General features: G+C 40.9%; 1 protein-coding gene across 3 annotated transcripts in view; it reads right to left on the reverse strand.

Annotated features, from left to right (window-relative positions):
• Positions 1–13,959, reverse strand: part of TIAM2 (TIAM Rac1 associated GEF 2) — a 185,049-nt gene that overhangs the window by 80,489 nt on the left and 90,601 nt on the right. For all 3 annotated transcript variants that reach the window (XR_011854100.1, XM_072141075.1, XM_072141076.1), the window contains 2 exons: positions 13,428–13,574; positions 10,435–10,506 (listed from right to left, as the gene is read on the reverse strand). Coding sequence is in view for 2 of the 3 variants with exons in the window: in XM_072141075.1 (XP_071997176.1) it covers positions 10,435–10,506; positions 13,428–13,574 (219 nt within the window). In the remaining variant the exon portion in view is untranslated. The remainder of the gene's footprint in view (positions 1–10,434; positions 10,507–13,427; positions 13,575–13,959) is intronic.

The following is a 13,959-nucleotide window of genomic DNA, read 5'->3' on the forward strand; positions in this document are numbered from 1 at the left end:
TTAACTCACAGTGTCAAGCCAAACCCAAGCTGCTAAAAAATGTTGGCCTGGTCTAACAGCTTGCTTCCAAGGAATTTTGGAAAGGAAGACCCTCTATAATAGCATTAGTTTCACAGGCTAATAAGCAGTATCAGCCAGGCTTTGGCTTTGAACTCCATTGCCTTTACTGATCTATACACATATATGCACAAGTTCTCATCCTGAAACCCATTGCAAAGCATACATTGCTTTATTTATTCATTAATTGAAATTATACAAGGTATGAGAAAGGGGCTAATGGTTTGTATTTATTACAGTGAGTGGCAGCCTATGTGATATTTGAATATGGGTTAATGATATAATGTAATGTCATTTTGCACAATGTATACTTTTGGATTTAAGTTCCCCATTCTGTTGACCATTTACTATGATTGTATTATATTGTATGGATTGTGTTATTTCCCCTAAAGTAGTCCAAACTGCCCTTTTACATTTCCTTTGGTTTTATGTGTATTTATTTTAATGGGGTGATTTCAATATTTACAATGTATGTACTTATAATATGAAATATAATAGTATGATATGAAATCATATTTTGTGGTTGGAGAAAGCACAATTCAGGTTTATAATGTATGAGAGATGTTTACAATAACTAATGAGTGGATAGGTCATAGGCATTAGACCTTTAAAGGTTTTTTTTTTTATTAATACTTATTCATTAGACGCTGGATATTGGTAAAAGTCTGCTGCTATTGCAGTGCAATTAATAGAGACTCTGTCTACACCTCTTGAAAAGGGAATTCCTACAAAAAAATAATGTGATTCTGATGAATAAAATAGTTTTCCTTAAAAAAGCAAAGAGCAGGCTCTTAATTTGAGTGGGGGCCTTGGTTGGATACACAAATAGTGGCCTCTCTTGGAAAAGACTTTGGTGAGATGGTGGGTCTTCCCTCTTAAATGGTTGGGCATGTAGATGGCATCCCCAGCTATACGTACAGATCTCTATTAGTCCCACAGAAAGTTAATGGTAGGGAGGTCACACATGCCTCCTCATGCTCCTATTACAGATTTGGACAAGGACATACAATCTATAATCCTGTAAATTTATTTAAGCCAAGCTGAGGTTAAGTTAAATACATCCAGTTGACAGATGGACCAAATGTTCCATCCTGGACAAAGTTATCATCTGTGCCTTGAGTATTAATAATTATTCTGTATTTCTTAATAATAATTCTTTATTTATATAGCGAGTGCTCACAATCAGATAGACAATGGTCTTTAAAAGGGTTTTTAAGCATAGGCATAGGCATCCAATTTGTGGTTCACTGAGCTACAGAACACAAGATACAAACAGTTACAAAACGAACATCGGAAATCCAAGCTGCAAATAAAATTCCAATTTCTGATGTTTTTAACTGTCTGTATCTCCAGTTCTGTAGCTCACAGAACCATGCAATATAAAATATGATTCTTATCTAAGATATGACACCAAATGCATGTTTCTAGGTACTGTTGAACTGAAGATAGTGTCAGAAGTGACACAACCCCTGCAGCCACTGAACGTGACTAAGTCGTCATTTTCACATGTTGTCCACCGTTGTCCAGGATAGTAAATAACTGCTCTTAGCTATAACAAAATAGAATGGGTTAGCAAAAATTATTTTATATGTATCTATACACTGACTCTGACTGTCTTTGTCTCGGACACTCTCATGCCGGTGACTGTCTCGGACACTCTCATGCCGGTGACTGTCTCGGACACTCTCATGCCGGTGACTGTCTCGGACACTCTCATGCCGGTGACTGTCTCGGACACTCTCATGCCGGTGACTGTCTCGGACACTCTCATGCCGGTGACTGTCTCGGACACTCTCATGCCGGTGACTGTCTCGGACACTCTCATGCCGGTGACTGTCTCGGACACTCTCATGCCGGTGACTGTCTCGGACACTCTCATGCCGGTGACTGTCTCGGACACTCTCATGCCGGTGACTGTCTCGGACACTCTCATGCCGGTGACTGTCTCGGACACTCTCATGCCGGTGACTGTCTCGGACACTCTCATGCCGGTGACTGTCTCGGACACTCTCATGCCGGTGACTGTCTCGGACACTCTCATGCCGGTGACTGTCTCGGACACTCTCATGCCGGTGACTGTCTCGGACACTCTCATGCCGGTGACTGTCTCGGACACTCTCATGCCGGTGACTGTCTCGGACACTCTCATGCCGGTGACTGTCTCGGACACTCTCATGCCGGTGACTGTCTCGGACACTCTCATTCCGGTGACTGTCTCGGACACTCTCATTCCGGTGACTGTCTCGGACACTCTCATTCCGGTGACTGTCTCGGACACTCTCAGTCCGGTGACTGTCTCGGACACTCTCATTCCGGTGACTGTCTCGGACACTCTCATTCCAGTGACTGTCTCTGTCTTTAACTGTCACTTTCTCTATGGGGAGATTTGTCAGAAGTGTCTGATAGCAGAACTGCTCTAGTTGGCCATGGCAACCAATCAGAGCTCAAGTTTAATTTTTGCACAGCTGTTTATAAAATTACAGTTGATCTCTGATTGGTTTCCATGGGCAACTGGAACAGTTTCACCTTAGACATTTCTCGTAAATCTGCCCCTATCACTGTATCCTTATCCCTCTTACCTCACACATAAGCGTGTTATACTCATTGCCTTTAGTAACCAATCAAGCTCAGAGCTCATATAAATGACCTGTGGTAGAGTAGCAACCAATCACAGCTCAGTTTCCAACTGCCACAACAGCAGACAATGGCTTCTGTATATGGTGGTTAAAAAGTGGATTTTGGAAAATCCAGGTTGAAAATTGTGGGTAAAAACCTATTCTATGACTTTCCCTGAGTCACAGAGTATGGCTGTGCAAAATCCGGTGGCCACTTTCCTTTAAACAGAAGGCCTTTTTCTTCATGTTCCCACAGACACAGTAATGTACATGGGAAACATTTTCTATTAATTTTGTGTGAAATGGTTGTAAAAATAAACTATATTAAACCATATCCCCTGTCTAACTGCTATGGCCCCCAACAAAAACAAAGGAATGAAGTTCCTTAAGACACCCTAAGATCTCTGAAGGTCCCAATGGTCACCACAATAGTCACACCCCTAATAGGAGGCTATTATAGGCTAGATGTAAAATATCTGTGTCTTTTGGCTTCTATGACATGCAATCACATAAGTGAGAATGAATTAACCTAACCTAGTCATGTCAAACAAGTTTACTTAATGTAGGCCCTTACTAGAACAAGGCTAGATGAATCTTCTATTAGCATTAAATATGTGATGAAACATCCTTACAGTCCAATAAGCAGAAACTATTTTCTAATACCTGAACAGATTAAAAGCGTAATAAAGCCCTTAGGTAGACTCTAGCTCACAACATTGTTATAAAGCCGCCAACAAGCTTGAACTGTTTTACATCATTGCCCAAAAAGAGAATGAACAGAAAATGATAACCAGAGAACGTGACCAGCAAATAGAGGCTGTTCAGACAAGGTTTGTTTCTCAGACGTCCTATAAAAGGCTTCTGACTCTAACACTGAACACATGGTGCTTTCAGTTACATGATGTAATGATGTAATGGACATTCCTGACAAAACACTGATGGTTTTTGTGCCCTGAAAGCACAAATATGTCTCTTGTCTATTTTATCCCAAACTGGAATATAAATATACCTATGTTTTGACGAATCTCAATTAAAGAGCTGTGACTGTGCAACCTTTGTGTAACTACAACTTCCAGTACAACTTGACAGCCTGCAGCTGGGTAAGAGTTGTGGTCTCACAACAGCTGGAAAGCACCAATTAGGCTCAGTTCCCACTACCGTCTAAACCTCCACTCCTTGCCTCCATTAAAAAAATAAGAACAGAGCTTTCACAATCAGTTATACAATCCCTTCCCACTGATGCCCTTTTCCGGGTTTGTGTGTCTATTTTTTGTTCCCGGTCTTTAAAAATCCCCTTGCAAAGGCTTATTCTCTGTGTAAGAAATTATACTTCCTTGTGGCAGCATTTCATTTTCTGTGCCATGTACTGGGAAGCGGGGAAAAAATTGGTAATGCAGTGACTGACAAGAAAAACGTTGTCATGCTGCATTCACGCGGCCGAATGGGGAACGTATATATGGCTGACGTATAAACGTCAGATATACATCCCCCACAGACGGCAATAGGAGCACGGCAGCGGTACGGTGCAGCACAAGTGTAGCACCCTACCATTCCGTACCCCGTGAAAAGTCATGTTCTATCCTTTCCCAGAATACGGTGCCAACGTGTGCCCACCATGCTACGGTATGGCAGGTACACTTTAGTGTGAATGTAGCCTTAAGCCATTTTCTAGTGGGCTCCGTTTTTATGGCTTTTATTTTGCGCTCCACATGACCTCACCTTGATCCTTTCAGTCGGTGCGATTACGGGGATAATACATTTATACAGGTTTTATACAGTGTTACATAACACAGTGTAATAATGAATCTCTACTGCAATGTGTTAGGTGAATAAGAGCTTGAACAAGCGATCAGAGGATCGCTTGTTCAAGCCAACCTATAGGGAAAAAAAAGTTGAAAATAATTAATAAAGTTTTTTAAATAAAAATAATTAATTAAAGTAAAGTACTAAAGTTATATCTCTGAAAACATGGTGATACAAAAGCAAATGAGATTCTCTATATTACCGTAGGTTTTCTTCAGAAAAATTGTAAATATATATATATATGTTTTAAGTGCCGCCAGTGACAGCGGCAGAGAAAAGGTTGACACCCGACCGCGGGTGATAGCTATGGGTCTTTGCTGCAATATGCAGCAAAGTCCATCTCTGTATGAAGAGGGCTCAGCCAGTGAGCCCTCCTCATACACCCTTCATAGCTCTGCAGCGGATGTATCCGCCACAGAGCGTGATGGGGTTAATGGAGTGTTTATTTTGGGTGGGTTAATTTCAATGGCAGGTTCTCTTTAAAGAACTAAGGAAGCATATATAAAAATCAGATACATATTGTTTACAATATTTTGAATATATCTATATACTTTCCCCCATACTAATATCAAAAATCAATTATTGCATATTATTTTTAATCTGCATACAGTAGACTTCAACCTCCAGTTCTATTCCATTCCACATTGTGTCAGCTGCTCAAAATCTGGACCCAACTGTCGTTCTGAACACTGTGTACAATACAATTTATTCCATCGGAATATTTTACTCAACAGATTTCTTGGAACAACATTACTCACAGATTTCATTATGATTCCTGAGGATGAAATTTACGAATTTTGCCATGGGAATAAAAGCTGCCTTATATTTGCAATTACAAAAATATGCAGAATTAGTATTATCTTCATGATATCTCTTCTAAGAGATTTATAAAATCAGCTCTATTTTGTGATACAAAAGCGAATAATGAGAAATCTGTACTATAGACAAGGTGTACAATATTGGTATTTAAGACTTAAGTGAAACAAATCCTCACTTACTTAGATATTTAGAGACTACTTCTAATTGTAGGATTATAAATAATAACATGAATATAATGATTTTACAACAGAGAATAATGTGGGTAAATGGCTAAATGTAAACCCCGGGTCAAATCAATTAAAGGCTCTACTAGGAGCCTCCATTGTATATCCCCCAAGGTTTTATGGAAAAATGTATTCATTTCAGTTGAGTCTTTCAGGGTGGTTTGCACTCAAGTTGTAACAGATCTGGTATAAAGTTGTGACCAAGGTTAAACACACAGATGTATACCCTGAAAAGGAATTGAGCATTATCTCTTTAATGTCTATGTAAGGAGGAATTGCAAAATATTGCCCTAATAGATTGCCTAAAAAATAAAAAAAAACTTCAAAGAACAAAATAAATATTTGGGAATTCAACCTGCAAAGGCAGATTTATTTGATTATTTTCCACAGATACCCTGCATTACATACCAATCTGGCAGTCAGTTCAGCTGACAAGACAATTATTAGGGTCAGTTCACACAGTCTTTTTGCCATGTGGAAATCAGTGCCCATTATTTGCACAAAACCAATAGCTCGGAATAGAAGGAATGACGGTCAAAATCAAGATTTTCTGGCAGAAAGTAATTAAAGGGGTTTGCCCATGAAAGAAAATTCTCAAATTTCAATCCCCTAGTGATGTTTACAAAATAAAGATCATTTTTAACCCCTGACTTACAATTTTACTCAGTTTTATTGCTGTTTTAGCTCCTATAACGCATTGAAGGTCAGAGTAAGATTCTAGAGTGTGAGTGGGGTCTCCATAACCAGACACTTCATGATTCCTCTAGTTCTGCATGCTGACAATGTGGATATATTATCAGGGTACAAGGTTTATATACACTTTCATTTAGCTTCTGAACATTGTGCTAGTATCTGACATATAGAAAGAGAGATGAGACAGATCAGAGATGTGAGATGATGAGATCCAAGAGATGCATACTACACATGACATTCTCCCCTCTGCTATTACAGTCATAACATACTGTCAGCTCTACTACATACTCCCTCCCTCTGCCCAGGATAAAGATGATATCTGCCTGTAACTTGTAACTTTTCTCTCTTCACACACCGGCAGGAAGTCAATGTGTGTGTGAGCTCATTCTGGAATGCAAGGTGGAGGCTAGAGGAAGAGAGCAGCTCATCTCAGTGCAGCGTCACACAGAAGAACAATATGCCTGCCAACCCTAAAGTCAGAAGATCCAGGGTTGTGTCAAGAGGCAACCAAAATTGTGTACACCAGAACTGATAGACAGGTTGGAATTGTGTCTGTGAAATGCTGTACTTTTGTTAATAACACTGAATTAGAGAATGTATTATTTGGTTATCCTGATTTAAGAATCTTGTCTTTGTGGGATTACCCCTTTAAAGGATAAGTTGCATTTTTGACTGATACGCATGTAATATTTATATAGTCAGCTTGCAAGAGTATACTCATCTGGGCATACAAATTTTATCTAATTTAATTTATCTGCCATATTTATACATTTCTTCGATTGCCTGTTGTGATAATAGTATAAATGTAGCCATGATGTCCCTTAGAAACTGCTCTTGGATGCAATCACTGGCCTTTTTCTGCATTTTTCCACAGACACAGTAAAGTATATGGGAAACCTGTTTTTCAATGAATTTTGAGTGCAATGGTTGTGAAAATAAACTACACTACAACTATACACAGTCAATAAAGGAGTGGCTCTGCAGGTGGTGACCACAGACCACTTCCCAGTACCAATGCTTTCTGGCTGATGTTTTGGTCAGCTGTGAATGTTGGTGGTGATTGTGAGCTGTGGCAAGAAGGTTTGCTGTGTTTGTTTTGGTAGTGTCCAGGGACTGGAGGCACAACCAGGAGGCAGGCCAGTACTCCAAGAGACGTAGAGGGGGCCGTATGAGGGCAACAACACAGCAGCAGGATAGGACCTCTACCTCTGCCTTTGTGCAAGGAGGAACAGGAGTAGCACTGCAAAATGCATATGCAACATCCCGCATGGGGGTATAGCCTTTTTCTGGCTTGGGGGCAGCTGGATCCCTGAGTTACCGGAGTGGATGGTGGACCATGGCCTAGCACTGGTTTACGGTCATGGTGCTTGGTATCAGGGAACAGAGGCCTCGTCCACAGCCTGGCAAGTCTCTGGCAGGTGAAACCACAAGAAAGGAGGGAGAGGCTGAAGGAATTGGATGTTTCTCACTGATGTAGATGTAGGGATCCCTGGTGGTGCATGGGGCTCCCTTGGTGGTATCAGCCTTACACAGGTATCACTCAGAGACAGAGAATGTCAAGCATTCAAATTAACAGTTAACAGTTGTTAGCAGTGAGATAAACTGGGTCTAGATGACTGGTTGGATAGTGTCCCACCGGAGATTCTCACAGCCTGGTATAGGTAGCTTGAGGCTGGAGATGGATATTTGGCTGCTTCAGCAGCAGGAGGATGCAGACAACTAAAGGTGGATGCCTGGTTGGGCCTGGTCTTCAAACAGGTCAGGTGTGCCACAGACAAGTGTGCTTCTATGAAGCTCTCTCGCATTACAAGTCTCATGGACTGACCTCTTCTCCTGGAACTTTTCAGCCACAAAGGGTTTTATTAATTCCCCTTGTGAAGTGGCAAGCTTCTCATCCAATCAGAATTTTCTTCACCACGTAAGAACAGTGTATCTGATTGGTCACAAGAATTATACATTCCCTCTCAGGCAGAAACTTAACTACATTGCCATTTCCAGACACTTGAGGTCTCTCTAGGTTGATAAAGCCGACAGAAACACTATTGAATGGAGGGAGGTTTTGATTTTGCAAGACTGCATTGGCAGGGGTGTTGCACAAGTGCATAAACGGTTAGAAACGATGCCCAAGGATAAGGGTTGTGTTCACAGCCCAACACCGTGCAGAACGCTTGGCATTTGCCAGGATTGGCAAATTAACCACTGGCGCCCTGTGCTCTTCACAAATGTAAGCAGGTTTACACTGAGCACATGTGACAAACCTGAAAGAGTCTGAGGACGCTTCAGGATCCTTCAGCATTACTGCTTTGGCAGTGGGTCAGTAATGGTGTGGGGTGTCATTTCTTTGGAGGGCCGCACAGCCCTCCATGTTCTTGCCAGAGATAGCTTGAATGCCACAAGGTACCATGATGAGATCATCTACCCCTTGTGAGACCATATGCTGAGGCAGTTGGCCCTAGGTTTCTCCTAATCAGGACAATGCTAGACCTCATGTGGCTGGAGTGTGTCAACAGTTCCTGCAAAATGAAGATTGCACAACAGACTGTCCAGATGCTTTAGTTCAGGTCTGGATGGAGATCCCTTAGGAGACCATCCACAACCTCATCAGGAAGTGTGCAAAAACGTTTAAAAAAAAGGTGTAAAAAGGTGTTAAATGGAAAACAATGCCTCCTTTTGCTACCTTGAAAGGCAGCCCCCTCAACACCAAGTATGACCTACAAGAAGTCTAAAGACATGGTGTGGGATTAAGCCAAACCAGTATATCTATTCCAGAATGAACAGACTCCCAACTGTAGACAACACTGTTTCGACCTGGTTGGGTCTCCTCAGTACAGTGTGGGGAACTGGATTGGCTGAGTGAGAGGCTATTGACTAGGGTCAGACAGTAGGTGTTCTCCTTGTGGAAAGATTGCCAATTAAGGCCACCATAAAGGCATGTGGAGACTTAGAGCTACAGATGCTCCACTAGGGAATTCTGGGAAGTATGCAAAAACGTTTTCCAAGGGGTTAAGTGGAAAACAATGCATCCTTTTGCTACCTTGAAAGGCAGCCCCCTTAACACCAAGTGTGATCAACAAGAAGTCTAAAGATATGGGGGAAGATTTATCAAGTGTCTGAAAGTCAAAATATTTCTAGTTACCCATGGCAACTAATCATTGGCCATTGGCTTGACCCCCAACATCATTAGGAGCATGCTGAGGCATTGTAGGGAGGTCATACAGGCATGTGGAGGCCACACACAATACGGAATCTCATTTTGTCTTGTTTTAAGCACATTCCATCAAAGTTGGATCAGCTTGTAGTGTGTTTTTCCACTTTAATTTTGTGGTTGACTACAAATCCAGGCCTCCATTGGTTAATAAATTTGATTTCTACTGATGATTTATTGTGATTTTGTTGTCAGCACATTCAACTTTGTACAGAACAAAGTATTCAATGAGAACATTTCATTAATTCAGATCTAGTATGTGTTATTTGATTTTCCCCTTCAGTTTTTTGAGCAGTGTATATTAAACTTTCCTTGTCAGTTTTGACAAGTTAGTCCCGGGACATGTGGGTAAATGAGCCCCCATTCTCCTGTTGTTACGCTTTAATTTTCTCATTGTTCACACACAACAAGCTCCTCCCTCCACCTCCTTTCTACTCACCCTAACCCCCATCTGCCTAATCTCGCTCAACTAATCTTGTGCTTGTGCGGTCAGTTGATTCTAGTTGCCATGTGCATGGAGCGAGTTGCCAGCCGCGATAAGTATAACAAAAAATTGACTAGAGAGGACATTAAAATCCAACTGTCCGAGATTCTGACGGCGGCACGGTGGCTGAGTGAGTAGCACATCTGCCTTGCAGCACTGGGGTCCTGGGTTCGAATCCCACCCAGGTCAACATCTGCAAAGAGTTTGTATGTTCTCTCCGTGTTTGCGTGGGTTTCCTCCGGGTACTCCGGTTTCCTCCCACACTTCAAAACATACTGTTAGGTTGTTTAGATTGTAAGCCCCATGGGGACAGGGACCAATTTGACATGCTTGTGCAGCGCTGCGTAATCTGTGTGCGCTATATAAATAAAGAATTATTATTATTATTATGATTCTGGGTAGTGATGACATGATATTCATATTTCTCTGCCAGGGCTACTTATACTACTTGTGATTAGCATATATTAAATGCCATGACCATAGTTATCAGAAAGTATACTGCTGTATTTCAAGTAATTGTTTGCATAGGCTTACCTCATTGGAGCCACTCAGATTAGGTGGAATCTGTGTCCCAGGACCTGACTGGCTCCCGTTAGTGTCAAAAACCTAAACATAAGAATAAAGATATAATTAAAGGAAGTAAAAGCATAATGTCATAGCATTATACACAATATCCAACATCTGCAACAACAGCATCCTCCATATCTCACCCTCCACTACAGCTTTGAATATGAGACTACCATAATTTCATAGACGCTTATCTCATACATAAATTTGACTATTTAGCATATGTCTAGTTATGCAGATCCTTTTCATGTAATTGCATAGTTACTGCTTTGTTTCTGGTGGTGGTATAATCTTTTTCTTGTATACTAAAAATTGCTCATTTTTCGAGTTGAATTGAGGAGCCGCCATAAAGAAGTCTTTCCAAGAAAAGAGAAGCTGAGTCATCCAGATCATCAATATTGGTCTCTTGGCCATGAAAATTGTTCAAACTACATCATGTGAGTACCATAACATTAAGAAAAATGAAGTGTCTCCATCCATCCAAGCCAAGAGGTAGACATCCAGGAAAAATATCAGTTCTGGCACGACAAAAATATAGTGGAAATAGTTTGTACACTTTGTAATAGTAAGATCTTAAATGTCCATGCAAGCACTGAGTGATGGGTATTATTGTCTAGAATGATGGTCTTAAAACTGGTGAGAAAGCCTTGACTTATCATAAAAAGCACTTGTCAGGACTCAGGATCAGTGGATCCTCTGCGGGAGGTGGTACTAGCCGACACCTGGGACTGGAATCTAGGTGGTACCTGGTCTTCACCAGAGCCCGCCGCAAAGCGGGATGGTCTTGCTGTGGTGGAGTACCACAAGGTTGTTCCACAGGTGCAACAAGCCAACGGTGGCAGCCAAGGTTGAGGTACCTTAGCAGGACACAGTCTCGTGGTCAGGTTCAGGCACAGGGTCAGGGCATGCGGCAGAGATGCAAGGTCAAGTCCAATACGGAGTCAGCAACGGGAAGTCCGGGCAGATGGGGATGGGAACACAGGAACATAGAACACAGGAACGCGGGAACGCAGGAACAAGGGAACACGGGAACTCAGGAGCAGGTACACACAGGAATGCAGGAATTTTGCTGGGGAGCTTTCTCAATGGAAGAGTCTCAAAGATCCGGCAGGGTTTGCAGGAAGAGGCAGGCTTAAATAGATTCCCTGAAAATGGCCAGCGCCAATTAGCTCTGTCCCTTTAAATCTTTTGAAGCCCAAGGAAGATGGAGCAGGAGCCAGGACAGGTAAGGTGCGCGGGCGCCACGCCAGTGGGGAAATAGAAGCACGGGTGAGCCCGCAACCCGCATTATGGATCACCCATGACAGCACTGACTCGACTTCTATAAAAAAGTATGAAAAGTGGACAGAGAAAGACTGGAAACATTTGATTTGGAGCAATGAGACATAATTCAATAGACTGGACTCTAATGAACTGACAAGAAGTTGAAGAAGCTGTCAAGTTCATAGGAGAAAGTCTGATGATATTTTGTTATTTACAGCCAATGGTGTTGAAGACTTGACCAGACTATAATAATGAAAAGGATAACATAGTATTCCAGCAGTATAACAACCCAAAGCAAACATCAACCTGAACATATGTTGAGATCAACGTCAGTCAATAATATAGGGTTCCTGGTTTGGCATCCAAGGTACTTAGGCATCAACCCAAAAGAACACTTGTAGGTAGAGTGAAAGAAAAATCTTTATTTGTACCAAAATGATTCAATCAGTATGCAACCACGTTGGGAAAGTGTAGAAAAAACCTTGGATCAGATTACAGTTAAGACTTGCTTGAATCTGATGTCCAGAACGATTCAAGCAATGTTGAAAGACAAAGGTGGATTTACACAACAGTAACAAAATCTGCAAAACTAAGAATACGCTAAATAGCTGTAAATCAACGTTATGTATGAAATGGCTGAAGCTAATGCCACACGTCACATTTTTGGTCCGTTTTAAAGCTGTTTCACAGCTAAAAAACACATGCGTTTTTAAATGGACGGAAAACGTATGCTTTAAAATGGTCCAAAAACGTAATGCGTGGCATCATCCTAAGATGGTTTTTAAAATGATGGTAGGCTCATGTTCGGAGCTGTTTTGGATCTTGGAGCTTGAAAGTAAAAAAAAAAAACACATTGTCGCCATTTTGCTCATAAATGTATATAACAATACTCATTTTGGATAGATATGGATACTTACCTATTTAATATGGTATGGGCAGCACTTTATTTCGCATAATGACATCAAATAATATATCAAGAAATATCTATCTAAAAGCATTAAGTTCTATTCACAAAACTTGTCTCTTGTCCTTTTTTATGATGGGATGAAAAAAAAACTGAAAAAAATTCTGAATCTTTTGGGGACAAAAAGAACAGAAAAGACAACAGTAGTATGAAATAAGCCTCATAATCCTGGAACCTAACCTAACTATAAAGAAAAACTCTACCATCATAATCAAGTATTATAAGTCAGGGACACTTAAGCATAGATCCAGGCCCTGTGACTGGATTTGTTATCTATGGCCTCCTTCAACTTTTATAATTAAGTAAATGGCCTGAATGGCTCCTGAGGGTGTTACCAGAGCCCCTCCAGGTTGCAGCAGCACAGGCTGTTAGATTCCACCAACATTTCAGCTCCCTCAGCACTTCCCCTCCCTCTGCCTGACATAATCTCACTGCAGCACAGAAATTTTCAGTACACAATGGAAAGGAGATGTGTTTCTTGCACACTGTAACAGCCTGTAAATCTTCAGCATGGAAGGGCTCTGGTAACATGCCCATAGCCCTTCAGGCTCATTTGCATAATTTTAAACATTGATTTTAGAAGGATATGGATAACAAATATAAGAAGATCTATGTCTAGCTTATGACAGTAGATTTATTTTAATGATTTTGTCTTTCCCCTTCCTTTTTGTTTATATCTATCCAGAAGTATTTTTTGTGTAGCCTAGAACTATGTTCTGTCTGAATATTTTACCTGGGTTATTGAAGGCCTTTTTTCTTTTCCCCTTCTTGCCAGGGTATCCAGTCCTTTAAGTGAAGAAAATAAGCTTTTTTTAATCTGTACTTTATGCGACAGAGAAAATGTCCTTTTCCGGAAAGCAGACTCATCTCGAGAGCAAATCTAAAAAAAAACGTAAATCAAAATACAGGTCAGTTTTCATTTCTATTTTGAAAACAATGACTAGCATCAAACTGACAGAAGTGAAGTCAGAAAACTTCTATCACTCATATAATAACTGGTTTACAAGCTGTTACTGTAGTTACCCTAACAGACATGAATCTCTATTATCATTGGGACCAATGTTTTTGCACTCAGCTGAGTACTTAGTACTATAATTTTATCACTCTGGTAACCTGTTAAATACTAATACAAAAAAAAGTCAAACAAATTGAGGATGACCTTTAAGTGTTTATTCCATGCAGACTAATGAAAAGCTGACATAGTGATAAAGCCTGTATTCTACAACAATAGTGGACCTGCTGAATGGAGGATGTTTCATCTCTTT

This window comes from Engystomops pustulosus, chromosome 3 (assembly GCF_040894005.1).
Source record: "Engystomops pustulosus chromosome 3, aEngPut4.maternal, whole genome shotgun sequence".
In the NCBI taxonomy this organism is placed as follows: Eukaryota; Metazoa; Chordata; class Amphibia; order Anura; family Leptodactylidae; genus Engystomops; species Engystomops pustulosus.